This window comes from Siniperca chuatsi, linkage group LG4 (genome assembly GCF_020085105.1).
Source record: "Siniperca chuatsi isolate FFG_IHB_CAS linkage group LG4, ASM2008510v1, whole genome shotgun sequence".
Classification (NCBI taxonomy): domain Eukaryota; kingdom Metazoa; phylum Chordata; class Actinopteri; order Centrarchiformes; family Sinipercidae; genus Siniperca; species Siniperca chuatsi.
In genome coordinates this window covers 31,000,450-31,016,355 of record NC_058045.1, presented here as the reverse complement: position 1 = coordinate 31,016,355, position 15,906 = coordinate 31,000,450, and the positions used below count along the sequence as shown (strand labels likewise).

Genomic DNA, 15,906 nt, shown 5'->3' with positions numbered 1-15,906 from the left:
TGAATGACAATATAATAAAACTCAGCTGTAATAATATAAAATGTGTTAGGAATTGCTGATAAATACTTAATAAACACATACACACGTCCTTAAAGCTGCTTACAACTACATTATAGTTTGTTATAAAGCATTTATTCAGTGTAAGTCTTGACCTCGTCTTAAACCAATGCAAGTAGTACTTTTCAACAATGAATTATAATAGACGCAATATCAACAGGTACACGCACACGACTGACGTATTCTTGACTGACTCTATTGATCTTTCATCGTTTCCAGCGACATGATGGCTGCTCACCTGCTTCTGTTTCTAACCTTCATTTCTCTCTTTCTCCGCTCAGGTCTGACTATGAGATGGAGTATGACAGATACCCTGATGACCACTACAACAGGTACCGACCATCTATCGACCTCATCGTTTGTTCCATTTACGGTTTTGTCTCCCCGGTTGCTATTGCTGGCTATAGAGAAGAAAAAGTCAAAGGTCGCGGTTCACACAGCCTGCTGTACATTTCTCAAAGTTGGGAACACACGTCCACAGTTTTGAGGAGGTCATATGACCTGACGACGCCACGTCCACCACAGATATCAGATTAAAAAGACGCTACCTTACCTGGCTCACTTTGTGTTGAAGCAGCTCTGATGCTTTAGATATCAGTACGATGACGCAGATTATTAAGTTATTAACATTATTTTCATTCTTCACAAACAATCACTAAACCAGCCGGGTTTTTTTTACTTTGTTGGTGCTGAATCTGACTTATCAACATGAATTAAAACACATCCCCCCCCCCCCAACAATAAGCCCGTTTCATGGAAAACTGGATTGTGCTGTAACTAACCAAATGAGTCCTGTGACTCTGTGCCTTGGATGAAGAAATATTGTATTAACACACGTTTTGAATGCCCACAATCAGACAACTTCTGTTATATCATATGGTTATAAACACATAATAAAACACAAATTCCAACACATAACCATGACTGTTATAACATAATGGCTGATCCTGGTGCTGTGCAGTGATCTAATTAGCACTTCCATGTAAATATTTCTGTCAGACTCTCATTTTCTTCCAGCTCTGTCAGTCCTTCACGCTGAACGTTTTAATACAAAACTTTGTATTAGCAAAGCCCGTTTTGTGTCAGTCAGTCTGCAGATTACCAGCCAGCAGCTCACACTGATGATGATGTTACCATGGCAATGAGAGCTTCTACCTGATATATTATTATGGTGTGTTAACAACAGCACAGTGATGATATATGACAGCAGATTTAGCAGTTCTGTGTGAGTGTTCAGGAGGAGGAAACACTGTAGGGAAGGGATCTCATTCTTAATCGATAGAGGGGCAGAAAGGGAAACTAGCTGGCAGCAAGACAGGAGAAAAACATTTTAAAGTTCAACTGAAATCCCATCTAGGCATTCATTTTTGCAGTTAAAAATGACGTTTTTTAGATGTATTATTAATAGTTTTTTATCATTAAATGGAACCAAAAACAAAAGGTCTTTCGGGAAATATCAGAAAGGCCCCTTTTTCTCGTCTCGGTGTTTGTGTTTGACAGCGTCTGGCAGGCTGAGCCCCGGCAGGGGGACGAGACATGATGTAAACAAACTTGCGCTGTAGCCTACATGTGATGACGCGATACTGAAGAGTAAGGACCACCCCAGTATCTAAATGGACCAAAGTGACATTTGCAGGAAAGTTTACACACTGTTTAATGTGATGCAGCTGAGCAGCTAATTCGCTCTCTAGCTAACAAACCAACGTTAGCAGTGCACTTTCCCCCGATTTTAAGCTGAGGTGCAGGACAGCGCGTGTGTTCATGTTTGTAAGTTAGATAAGAAGGAGACTTTAGCAGGAAAGCTAATGTGTGTTTGAGTCTGCGGCTCTTCTCCATCTACAGTACGTAGACGAATTAATCCAAAAAGTAGGGGGCGCCATCATGAAACCAAAAAATATACAAATCTAAATTTCTTCCTTTTTGGTTTTTCTATTTTTTTCTCAAAGGAGGACACAGCGCATGTGATTTACAGAGCAGATCTGTTTGCTGTAGCAGACAAAAAAAAGCTATTTTTAATTTCAGTTGGACTTTAAAGGTGAAGAGACAACAAGAAAACTTGATGGTGCTGCCCACCACTACTCAGGACTCAAAAGTTGCCTGGCGGTGCGATATGGGGAAGTTGAGAAAGGTTCAGCTTGTCCTCTGACATGCAGACACGACTACCTGGAGGCCAGTCACGGTTGTTTTGACTCCCCCAGGAAACAGAAGCAAATAGTGATTTTATACTCCACTCATCTACATAGAAGTACTTCAAACAGCCCGGGACTTGAATAAGAAAAACTTGGAAGGTGTTTATAATTTACAGGAACAGTTTGACTTGTAAATAGACATTGTTCATTGTTGCTTTTTATATATATATTTATATACAATTTTTTTTTTTCACCTACTTGTATGCACATTATAGTTAAATGTTTATGTTTACTTACATTTTTCCAGCTTTGTTTTAGTTTTTAGCTGTTCGTCTGTCTATCTTCCTGAAAATTGTTCTTGAAACTAACTAACAAAGTCACTTTGAGAGCGAAGAAAAACCCGGAGTCAATTTCCTTGGATGTGTACACATACCTGGCCATTAAAGCTGATTCTGAAACACATCCATCTGGAAATGGACTACTTTGTCGTGAACCAGTATACTGGCAACAGGAGAAAATAACGGAAATGATGATGATGCAAACACACGCACAAGCTTCAGGCTTGTGAGAGACAAGACGAACAGATAAGATGTCTGCCAGGAAAAGACAGAGTTACAGAATAGATATTCATATTGCAGCTGCCTGGAAACTGAACTGATATTTTTGTCCTGATGCCACCAAACGATTCAGGCAGCAGCTCTGGATGACCTCAAATGTCATTTCAACTTTTCAACAGTTCTAAATGTTTTTTTTCCTGAATGACTCAGACTAAACATCTTCAGCTGAGAGGATGAAATTGGTCGCCCTCTCCGAGAACACGAACCTGCCTCAGCTCTCCATTTGTGTCTGGCGAGCAGCGGCAAGCAGACTTCCTGTTTGATGGCAGCGACTCTGAGGTTAGGAAACGGTCCGCCTGTCTCAGAGAGCTGTTTACAGTTCCAGGAACAGATGAAAACTGTGAGTGCATCTCAGTTTGACCTTGTTGCGTTCAGCTTTCAGCCAGTTGAAGAGGCATTTTGTGAGGATGAGTGCAGCTGCTGGCCTCCCCACCGCCCTCCATCCAGCCTCACCTCGGATGATTCTGCACGGCGGTAAAACACAGAAGGAACCAGATGCACATGCAGTGACTAAATACAGTCATACAGAGAGGGGAGAGAGAAAATGGCAGAGCTGAGTTGGGAAGATTAAAATCATATCACCAGAATGTATTGAAACAGAAAGAAAGTAAGAATGAGATAGAGATCGAAATGAAGTTGAGTTGAGGGATGATACAGAAAGAAAGAATAACGGTAAAGAGAGAGCAAGACAAAGAGAACAAAAAGAACCAAAGAAATACAAAGGAATAATCAGATAAAGAACAAGATTCAGAAATAAGTTTAATAAAACTTAGATTAAGAACTAAAATGACAAAGACAAAACATATATATATAAAAAAAAAATTTCACCTCATCTTTGAATTTGCATATTCCTGCAGAGGAAAAGTTGGCGTATTGATAAAGTTAAAATGTACCAGGCCTAGAACGAGAGATGGTATACTGCGACACAATACTGTAAATAGCATACAAAAACGTGACAGTGTGCACCACGGAGCTGAAAACGAATCACAATATAAAACTCACCAGTTACGACAAAAAGGAACACATTTTTGTTTACATACATTAAATCCAAGAGGACATTATTAAAGGAAAACCCTCAAGGGACCGCTACGACCTGCGAGACAAAGGTCATGCGACCAACAGAAATAGTGAGCTGTTGTTGTAGTTGGAAACTGTTAGCTTGGTTACATGTCGACTGTCAGAGTCAACGGCTGCCTCAAAATGTTATTGTCCTGCCATTTTAAATCAGTTTGTGTGAAGATCTTTGAAATTTCGGTTTGTGGCCAGCTGATGTGTTTGGAGAAGGTTGCTCCGAGTTCAGACATTTACTGTTAAACTTAAAAGAAAAGTTCGGGATTGCACAAGAGTTTAAATGAGTGCAGAGCAGTATGTGAAGGGAAATGGGAAATAACAAAATGTGCGGAGAAGGAAATTCTTTAAACTGAATTAAATTTGCTCTGATGCAGAAAATAAATATGCATCTAAGCCTTTTTTTTAACTACATTACATTAAATTAAAATAGCCCTGATGCAGAAAATGGGAAATGGAGTGTGTGTGTGGCTGTTCTCAGTGTGTTTCTAACCTGCATTAATCCGTTTTTACTTCGTTTTCTTTACTTTAGGTTTTTTTTTTTGTCATTTAACTTTCTTCATTTTCTAATTTTTCTTCTTATTAATATAACATTCAGATTACAGAGCAGATCGGCTGCTGTGATGGAGGGATTTAAGTGCGTCTGAGGAGACGAGAAGGAGGAAGGAAAAAAGGGAGAAAGACAAAGGAAGAGAAACTCGAAGAAAAAGATGAGATGAGAACAGAAGTATGTGAGAGAGAGAAAATTGAAACAATTAATAAGAGAGAGAAAGAAAAAGGGAGAACGAGGTAGCAGAAGCAAAGAAAGAAAAAAGAGAGATAAAGAGAGGGATGTAATAATAATAATAAAACTTTATTTATAGAGCACTTATCAAAACAAAGTACAAAGTGCTTCACAACAAGAGAAATAAAACACCACAGTGAATGACGAAATATTAAGAAATAAAACACATAAAATACACAAAAGCAATAAAATAAACAGCCAGTTCAGTTAAAATCAGGATCTGCTTTCAGATAAAAATGTGTTCATGTACTGTAGAAAAACAGAGGAACGCAAAGGAAAACTGAGGTAGAAAGAACAAGGAGAGAGGAGAGCGAAACAAGGTAGAAGAAGTGAAACAAAGGGAGAGTGGCATAAGCCAGGTTTCCATCCGAATGTAGAGCAAATTATAACCAAATTTACAGAAAATCAGTAAAAGAAAATGCAAATGAATCCGCTTTTCCATCCACTACGGCTGTGCGAATATTAGAGGTTAAGCACCTCGAGATAAACAGTGGGTGGCGCTAATTCTCCAGCCGGTGCCGTTAAATTTCAGTATCAATTTAATGGCATTATACCAGTCCAGTATAACAAAAAGTCTTGTTCGCCAGTCTCTCTGGTGCAACATAACATAGTGCAAACACTGACACAGTAAGAGACACACATTCAAGACAGTTTTAGACGGAAAAATACCAAAACACAATAAGCAAATGAAAATAACAAACAGAAAAGCTTTACGGCTCTTGGGATGAGACTGTTCTCCCGTTCTGCTGGTCCACGACCGTATGGTCCGGTACCTCCTACCAGATGGCAGGGGGGCAGACAGGTGGTGGCGGGGGGTGTGATGGGTCCCTGGGCTCTCCTCACACATTTCTTGTCAAAGTTGTCCTGTATGGGTGGCAGTGCAGTCCCAGTGAGTCAGCCACATGTGCGTCTGTAGCAGTTAGTCAGGAACTGAGGCCGCAGCTTCATCTTCCTCAGCCTCCTCAGAAAGTGGTGAGCCTTTTTGACGAGAGGGGAGATGTGGCGGGACCATGATAAGTCTTGGGTTATGTGGACCCCCAAGAATTTAAAGCTCCCGACTCTCTCAACAGAAGATCCATCAGTGCAGACAGGTGTGTGGTTTGTGTTGTGTCTCCTAAACCGTCGCAGAAGAAGAGGACGCAGCGAGACGGCGTCGTTAAGAGAGCGGCAGTGGAAGCTCAGACGATGGGAAACCGTGTGAGAAACATGACGTTTCTGTTAGTTTTCATGTATTAATGTGAGGAAGGTTACAGCCTCCTCATCGCTCCACACACATCTGATGTCTTCATCTATTTTTAGTCTCCTCGGTGGAGCAGAAGCTTCAGCGGACGTTTAAGTCACATGCTTCATGTACGTCGTGATTTATTGGCTGACGCTGTTTCCGTTTTCTTTTTATCAATACACCGACTTTTCCACCTCAGCAGAGCGTAAAAACTTTATTGCAATATTTCGAGTTCATTTAGAATTCTTGCCGCTTCCAGCCCGCCGCTTTTAATGCCAAAATTGAAAATGCGCATAAAAACACGTCAATGGAAATGCACCTATAGAAGGAAGTAAAGACGAAAAAGGTCGAGCGAGGTTCGGTGAAGGAGAGAGAGGCAGTTTCAGTCTGTGGATGGAGTGTGTGTGTGTGTGTGTGTGTGTGTGTGGCGTGTCCTTGTGTTTTCTGTAGCAGAACCACTGCAGCGTTTCCTGCTGTCGGCCGCTCAGTTAAAAGATCACACTGGACTGAGTATAGGACGGTGGTGTTTTCTGGAACCGTTGTTTGGAAAAAGTGAGGTTCATCTTACATTTGAGGACCAGACATTTATGTTCTCTTTGAATGGAGCGAGAGTCAGTGTGTTACCTTTAAAAGAGTGTTGCATTGTGGGCCGTTTGTAGCTTCAATGCGGCTAGGCCAGCGAGTTTCTAGCCTGATAATGAGAGCGGATTGCTTTTTCCTTCGACTTCATCGCTCAGTCTGACATCGTGCTCATGTTAGCTGTTTCCTGTTTGTGAGGGTAATGACTCAAACCATCAGCCAGAGCACGACCCAGAGACCAAGCAGATAAAGATGAAAGTTAGTTTTTACTTGTTGTCAAAAAACAGGCAGGAGTCCAAGGTTCAAGCAGAGAGTCAGGCAGGCAGGCAACAGGTAGGCAGGTAACAGGCAGGCAGGTAACAGGAAGACAACAGGCAGGCAGGTAACAGGCAGGCAGCCAACAGGCAACAGACAGGTAACAGGAAGACAACAGGCAGGCAGGTAACAGGCAGGCAGCCAACAGGCAACAGACAGGTAACAGGAAGACAACAGGCAGGCAGGTAACAGGCAGGCAACAGACAGGTAACAGGAAGACAATAGGCAGGCAGGTAACAGGCAGGCAGCCAACAGACAGGTAACAGGAAGACAACAGGCAGGCAACAGGCAGGCAGGTAACAGGCAGGCAACAGACAGGTAACAGGAAGACAATAGGCAGGCAGGTAACAGGCAGGCAGCCAACAGACAGGTAACAGGAAGACAACAGGCGGGTAACAGGCAGGCAGCCAACAGGCAACAGGCAGGTAACAGGAAGACAACAGGCAGGCAGGTAACAGGCAGGCAGCCAACAGGCAACAGGCAGGTAACAGGAAGACAACAGGCAGGCAGGTAACAGGAAGACAACAGGCAGGCAGGTAACAGTCAGGCAGCCAACAGGCAACAGACAGGTAACAGGAAGACAACAGGCAGGTAACAGGCAGGCAGCCAACAGACAGGTAACAGGAAGACAACAGGCAGGTAACAGGCAGGCAGCCAACAGGCAACAGACAGGTAACAGGAAGACAACAGGCAGGCAGGTAACAGGCAGGCAGCCAACAGGCAACAGACAGGTAACAGGAAGACAACAGGCAGGCAGGTAACAGGCAGGCAGCCAACAGACAGGTAACAGGAAGACAACAGGCAGGTAACAGGCAGGCAGCCAACAGGCAACAGGCAGGTAACAGGAAGACAACAGGCAGGCAGGTAACAGTCAGGCAGCCAACAGGCAACAGACAGGTAACAGGAAGACAACAGGCAGGCAGGTAACAGTCAGGCAGCCAACAGGCAACAGACAGGTAACAGGAAGACAACAGGCAGGCAACAGGCAGGCAGGTAACAGGCAGGCAACAGACAGGTAACAGGAAGACAATAGGCAGGCAGGTAACAGGCAGGCAGCCAACAGACAGGTAACAGGAAGACAACAGGCAGGTAACAGGCAGGCAGCCAACAGGCAACAGGCAGGTAACAGGAAGACAACAGGCAGGCAGGTAACAGTCAGGCAGCCAACAGGCAACAGGCAGACAACAGGAAGACAACAGGCAGGCAGGTAACAGTCAGGCAGCCAACAGGCAACAGACAGGTAACAGGAAGACAACAGGCAGGCAACAGGCAGGCAGGTAACAGGCAGGCAACAGACAGGTAACAGGAAGACAATAGGCAGGCAGGTAACAGGCAGGCAGCCAACAGACAGGTAACAGGAAGACAACAGGCAGGCAACAGGTAGGCAGGTAACAGGCAGGCAGCCAACAGGCAGGTAACAGGAAGACAACAGGCAGGCAGGTAACAGGCAGGCAGCCAACAGGCAACAGACAGGTAACAGGAAGACAACAGGCAGGCAGGTAACAGGCAGGCAGCCAACAGGCAACAGACAGGTAACAGGAAGACAACAGGCAGGCAGGTAACAGGCAGGCAACAGACAGGTAACAGGAAGACAATAGGCAGGCAGGTAACAGGCAGGCAGCCAACAGACAGGTAACAGGAAGACAACAGGCAGGCAACAGGCAGGCAGGTAACAGGCAGGCAACAGACAGGTAACAGGAAGACAATAGGCAGGCAGGTAACAGGCAGGCAGCCAACAGACAGGTAACAGGAAGACAACAGGCAGGTAACAGGCAGGCAGCCAACAGGCAACAGGCAGGTAACAGGAAGACAACAGGCAGGCAGGTAACAGGCAGGCAGCCAACAGGCAACAGGCAGGTAACAGGAAGACAACAGGCAGGCAGGTAACAGGAAGACAACAGGCAGGCAGGTAACAGTCAGGCAGCCAACAGGCAACAGACAGGTAACAGGAAGACAACAGGCAGGTAACAGGCAGGCAGCCAACAGACAGGTAACAGGAAGACAACAGGCAGGTAACAGGCAGGCAGCCAACAGGCAACAGACAGGTAACAGGAAGACAACAGGCAGGCAGGTAACAGGCAGGCAGCCAACAGGCAACAGACAGGTAACAGGAAGACAACAGGCAGGCAGGTAACAGGCAGGCAGCCAACAGACAGGTAACAGGAAGACAACAGGCAGGTAACAGGCAGGCAGCCAACAGGCAACAGGCAGGTAACAGGAAGACAACAGGCAGGCAGGTAACAGTCAGGCAGCCAACAGGCAACAGACAGGTAACAGGAAGACAACAGGCAGGCAGGTAACAGTCAGGCAGCCAACAGGCAACAGACAGGTAACACAGGAAGACAACAGGCAGGCAACAGGCAGGCAGGTAACAGGCAGGCAACAGACAGGTAACAGGAAGACAATAGGCAGGCAGGTAACAGGCAGGCAGCCAACAGACAGGTAACAGGAAGACAACAGGCAGGTAACAGGCAGGCAGCCAACAGGCAACAGACAGGTAACAGGAAGACAACAGGCAGGCAACAGGCAGGCAGGTAACAGGCAGGCAACAGACAGGTAACAGGAAGACAATAGGCAGGCAGGTAACAGGCAGGCAGCCAACAGACAGGTAACAGGAAGACAACAGGCAGGCAACAGGCAGGCAGGTAACAGGCAGGCAACAGACAGGTAACAGGAAGACAATAGGCAGGCAGGTAACAGGCAGGCAGCCAACAGACAGGTAACAGGAAGACAACAGGCAGGTAACAGGCAGGCAGCCAACAGGCAACAGGCAGGTAACAGGAAGACAACAGGCAGGCAGGTAACAGGCAGGCAGCCAACAGGCAACAGGCAGGTAACAGGAAGACAACAGGCAGGCAGGTAACAGGAAGACAACAGGCAGGCAGGTAACAGTCAGGCAGCCAACAGGCAACAGACAGGTAACAGGAAGACAACAGGCAGGTAACAGGCAGGCAGCCAACAGACAGGTAACAGGAAGACAACAGGCAGGTAACAGGCAGGCAGCCAACAGACAGGTAACAGGAAGACAACAGGCAGGTAACAGGCAGGCAGCCAACAGGCAACAGACAGGTAACAGGAAGACAACAGGCAGGCAGGTAACAGGCAGGCAGCCAACAGGCAACAGACAGGTAACAGGAAGACAACAGGCAGGCAGGTAACAGGCAGGCAGCCAACAGACAGGTAACAGGAAGACAACAGGCAGGTAACAGGCAGGCAGCCAACAGGCAACAGGCAGGTAACAGGAAGACAACAGGCAGGCAGGTAACAGTCAGGCAGCCAACAGGCAACAGACAGGTAACAGGAAGACAACAGGCAGGCAGGTAACAGTCAGGCAGCCAACAGGCAACAGACAGGTAACAGGAAGACAACAGGCAGGCAGGTAACAGTCAGGCAGCCAACAGGCAACAGACAGGTAACAGGAAGACAACAGGCAGGCAACAGGCAGGCAGGTAACAGGCAGGCAACAGACAGGTAACAGGAAGACAATAGGCAGGCAGGTAACAGGCAGGCAGCCAACAGACAGGTAACAGGAAGACAACAGGCAGGTAACAGGCAGGCAGCCAACAGGCAACAGGCAGGTAACAGGAAGACAACAGGCAGGCAGGTAACAGTCAGGCAGCCAACAGGCAACAGGCAGACAACAGGAAGACAACAGGCAGGCAGGTAACAGTCAGGCAGCCAACAGGCAACAGACAGGTAACAGGAAGACAACAGGCAGGCAACAGGCAGGCAGGTAACAGGCAGGCAACAGACAGGTAACAGGAAGACAATAGGCAGGCAGGTAACAGGCAGGCAGCCAACAGACAGGTAACAGGAAGACAACAGGCAGGCAACAGGCAGGCAGGTAACAGGCAGGCAACAGACAGGTAACAGGAAGACAATAGGCAGGCAGGTAACAGGCAGGCAGCCAACAGACAGGTAACAGGAAGACAACAGGCAGGTAACAGGCAGGCAGCCAACAGGCAACAGGCAGGTAACAGGAAGACAACAGGCAGGCAGGTAACAGGCAGGCAGCCAACAGGCAACAGGCAGGTAACAGGAAGACAACAGGCAGGCAGGTAACAGGAAGACAACAGGCAGGCAGGTAACAGTCAGGCAGCCAACAGGCAACAGACAGGTAACAGGAAGACAACAGGCAGGTAACAGGCAGGCAGCCAACAGACAGGTAACAGGAAGACAACAGGCAGGTAACAGGCAGGCAGCCAACAGACAGGTAACAGGAAGACAACAGGCAGGTAACAGGCAGGCAGCCAACAGGCAACAGACAGGTAACAGGAAGACAACAGGCAGGCAGGTAACAGGCAGGCAGCCAACAGGCAACAGACAGGTAACAGGAAGACAACAGGCAGGCAGGTAACAGGCAGGCAGCCAACAGACAGGTAACAGGAAGACAACAGGCAGGTAACAGGCAGGCAGCCAACAGGCAACAGGCAGGTAACAGGAAGACAACAGGCAGGCAGGTAACAGTCAGGCAGCCAACAGGCAACAGACAGGTAACAGGAAGACAACAGGCAGGCAGGTAACAGTCAGGCAGCCAACAGGCAACAGACAGGTAACAGGAAGACAACAGGCAGGCAACAGGCAGGCAGGTAACAGGCAGGCAACAGACAGGTAACAGGAAGACAATAGGCAGGCAGGTAACAGGCAGGCAGCCAACAGACAGGTAACAGGAAGACAACAGGCAGGTAACAGGCAGGCAGCCAACAGGCAACAGGCAGGTAACAGGAAGACAACAGGCAGGCAGGTAACAGTCAGGCAGCCAACAGGCAACAGGCAGACAACAGGAAGACAACAGGCAGGCAGGTAACAGTCAGGCAGCCAACAGGCAACAGACAGGTAACAGGAAGACAACAGGCAGGCAACAGGCAGGCGGGTAACAGGCAGGCAACAGACAGGTAACAGGAAGACAATAGGCAGGCAGGTAACAGGCAGGCAGCCAACAGACAGGTAACAGGAAGACAACAGGCAGGCAACAGGCAGGCAGGTAACAGGCAGGCAACAGACAGGTAACAGGAAGACAATAGGCAGGCAGGTAACAGGCAGGCAGCCAACAGACAGGTAACAGGAAGACAACAGGCAGGTAACAGGCAGGCAGCCAACAGGCAACAGGCAGGTAACAGGAAGACAACAGGCAGGCAGGTAACAGGCAGGCAGCCAACAGGCAACAGGCAGGTAACAGGAAGACAACAGGCAGGCAGGTAACAGGAAGACAACAGGCAGGCAGGTAACAGTCAGGCAGCCAACAGGCAACAGACAGGTAACAGGAAGACAACAGGCAGGTAACAGGCAGGCAGCCAACAGACAGGTAACAGGAAGACAACAGGCAGGTAACAGGCAGGCAGCCAACAGGCAACAGACAGGTAACAGGAAGACAACAGGCAGGCAGGTAACAGGCAGGCAGCCAACAGGCAACAGACAGGTAACAGGAAGACAACAGGCAGGCAGGTAACAGGCAGGCAGCCAACAGACAGGTAACAGGAAGACAACAGGCAGGGTAACAGGCAGGCAGCCAACAGGCAACAGGCAGGTAACAGGAAGACAACAGGCAGGCAGGTAACAGTCAGGCAGCCAACAGGCAACAGACAGGTAACAGGAAGACAACAGGCAGGCAGGTAACAGTCAGGCAGCCAACAGGCAACAGACAGGTAACAGGAAGACAACAGGCAGGCAACAGGCAGGCAGGTAACAGGCAGGCAACAGACAGGTAACAGGAAGACAATAGGCAGGCAGGTAACAGGCAGGCAGCCAACAGACAGGTAACAGGAAGACAACAGGCAGGTAACAGGCAGGCAGCCAACAGGCAACAGGCAGGTAACAGGAAGACAACAGGCAGGCAGGTAACAGTCAGGCAGCCAACAGGCAACAGGCAGACAACAGGAAGACAACAGGCAGGCAGGTAACAGTCAGGCAGCCAACAGGCAACAGACAGGTAACAGGAAGACAACAGGCAGGCAACAGGCAGGCAGGTAACAGGCAGGCAACAGACAGGTAACAGGAAGACAATAGGCAGGCAGGTAACAGGCAGGCAGCCAACAGACAGGTAACAGGAAGACAACAGGCAGGCAACAGGCAGGCAGGTAACAGGCAGGCAACAGACAGGTAACAGGAAGACAATAGGCAGGCAGGTAACAGGCAGGCAGCCAACAGACAGGTAACAGGAAGACAACAGGCAGGTAACAGGCAGGCAGCCAACAGGCAACAGGCAGGTAACAGGAAGACAACAGGCAGGCAGGTAACAGGCAGGCAGCCAACAGGCAACAGGCAGGTAACAGGAAGGAAGACAACAGGCAGGCAGGTAACAGGAAGACAACAGGCAGGCAGGTAACAGTCAGGCAGCCAACAGGCAACAGACAGGTAACAGGAAGACAACAGGCAGGTAACAGGCAGGCAGCCAACAGACAGGTAACAGGAAGACAACAGGCAGGTAACAGGCAGGCAGCCAACAGACAGGTAACAGGAAGACAACAGGCAGGTAACAGGCAGGCAGCCAACAGGCAACAGACAGGTAACAGGAAGACAACAGGCAGGCAGGTAACAGGCAGGCAGCCAACAGGCAACAGACAGGTAACAGGAAGACAACAGGCAGGCAGGTAACAGGCAGGCAGCCAACAGGCAACAGACAGGTAACAGGAAGACAACAGGCAGGCAGGTAACAGTCAGGCAGCCAACAGGCAACAGACAGGTAACAGGAAGACAACAGGCAGGCAACAGGCAGGCAGGTAACAGGCAGGCAACAGACAGGTAACAGGAAGACAATAGGCAGGCAGGTAACAGGCAGGCAGCCAACAGACAGGTAACAGGAAGACAACAGGCAGGTAACAGGCAGGCAGCCAACAGGCAACAGGCAGGTAACAGGAAGACAACAGGCAGGCAGGTAACAGTCAGGCAGCCAACAGGCAACAGGCAGACAACAGGAAGACAACAGGCAGGCAGGTAACAGTCAGGCAGCCAACAGGCAACAGACAGGTAACAGGAAGACAACAGGCAGGCAACAGGCAGGCAGGTAACAGGCAGGCAACAGACAGGTAACAGGAAGACAATAGGCAGGCAGGTAACAGGCAGGCAGCCAACAGACAGGTAACAGGAAGACAACAGGCAGGCAACAGGCAGGGCAGGTAACAGGCAGGCAACAGACAGGTAACAGGAAGACAATAGGCAGGCAGGTAACAGGCAGGCAGCCAACAGACAGGTAACAGGAAGACAACAGGCAGGTAACAGGCAGGCAGCCAACAGGCAACAGGCAGGTAACAGGAAGACAACAGGCAGGCAGGTAACAGGCAGGCAGCCAACAGGCAACAGGCAGGTAACAGGAAGACAACAGGCAGGCAGGTAACAGGAAGACAACAGGCAGGCAGGTAACAGTCAGGCAGCCAACAGGCAACAGACAGGTAACAGGAAGACAACAGGCAGGTAACAGGCAGGCAGCCAACAGACAGGTAACAGGAAGACAACAGGCAGGTAACAGGCAGGCAGCCAACAGACAGGTAACAGGAAGACAACAGGCAGGTAACAGGCAGGCAGCCAACAGGCAACAGACAGGTAACAGGAAGACAACAGGCAGGCAGGTAACAGGCAGGCAGCCAACAGGCAACAGACAGGTAACAGGAAGACAACAGGCAGGCAGGTAACAGGCAGGCAGCCAACAGACAGGTAACAGGAAGACAACAGGCAGGTAACAGGCAGGCAGCCAACAGGCAACAGGCAGGTAACAGGAAGACAACAGGCAGGCAGGTAACAGTCAGGCAGCCAACAGGCAACAGACAGGTAACAGGAAGACAACAGGCAGGCAGGTAACAGTCAGGCAGCCAACAGGCAACAGACAGGTAACAGGAAGACAACAGGCAGGCAACAGGCAGGCAGGTAACAGGCAGGCAACAGACAGGTAACAGGAAGACAATAGGCAGGCAGGTAACAGGCAGGCAGCCAACAGACAGGTAACAGGAAGACAACAGGCAGGTAACAGGCAGGCAGCCAACAGGCAACAGGCAGGTAACAGGAAGACAACAGGCAGGCAGGTAACAGTCAGGCAGCCAACAGGCAACAGGCAGACAACAGGAAGACAACAGGCAGGCAGGTAACAGTCAGGCAGCCAACAGGCAACAGACAGGTAACAGGAAGAAGACAACAGGCAGGCAACAGGCAGGCAGGTAACAGGCAGGCAACAGACAGGTAACAGGAAGACAATAGGCAGGCAGGTAACAGGCAGGCAGCCAACAGACAGGTAACAGGAAGACAACAGGCAGGCAACAGGCAGGCAGGTAACAGGCAGGCAACAGACAGGTAACAGGAAGACAATAGGCAGGCAGGTAACAGGCAGGCAGCCAACAGACAGGTAACAGGAAGACAACAGGCAGGTAACAGGCAGGCAGCCAACAGGCAACAGGCAGGTAACAGGAAGACAACAGGCAGGCAGGTAACAGGCAGGCAGCCAACAGGCAACAGGCAGGTAACAGGAAGACAACAGGCAGGCAGGTAACAGGAAGACAACAGGCAGGCAGGTAACAGTCAGGCAGCCAACAGGCAACAGACAGGTAACAGGAAGACAACAGGCAGGTAACAGGCAGGCAGCCAACAGACAGGTAACAGGAAGACAACAGGCAGGTAACAGGCAGGCAGCCAACAGACAGGTAACAGGAAGACAACAGGCAGGTAACAGGCAGGCAGCCAACAGGCAACAGACAGGTAACAGGAAGACAACAGGCAGGCAGGTAACAGGCAGGCAGCCAACAGGCAACAGACAGGTAACAGGAAGACAACAGGCAGGCAGGTAACAGGCAGGCAGCCAACAGACAGGTAACAGGAAGACAACAGGCAGGTAACAGGCAGGATGCCAACAGGCAACAGGCAGGTAACAGGAAGACAACAGGCAGGCAGGTAACAGTCAGGCAGCCAACAGGCAACAGACAGGTAACAGGAAGACAACAGGCAGGCAGGTAACAGTCAGGCAGCCAACAGGCAACAGACAGGTAACAGGAAGACAACAGGCAGGCAACAGGCAGGCAGGTAACAGGCAGGCAACAGACAGGTAACAGGAAGACAATAGGCAGGCAGGTAACAGGCAGGCAGCCAACAGACAGGTAACAGGAAGACAACAGGCAGGTAACAGGCAGGCAGCCAACAGGCAACAGGCAGGTA

At 49.1% G+C, this 15,906-nt stretch overlaps 1 protein-coding gene across 8 annotated transcripts in view; it reads left to right on the top strand.

The window, feature by feature from the left end:
* Positions 1-15,906, top strand: part of LOC122874986 (RNA-binding Raly-like protein) — an 86,001-nt gene that overhangs the window by 41,824 nt on the left and 28,271 nt on the right. For all 8 annotated transcript variants that reach the window (XM_044193628.1, XM_044193629.1, XM_044193636.1 and 5 more), the window contains one exon: positions 339-389. In XM_044193628.1, coding sequence (XP_044049563.1) covers positions 339-389 — 51 coding nt within the window. The remainder of the gene's footprint in view (positions 1-338; positions 390-15,906) is intronic.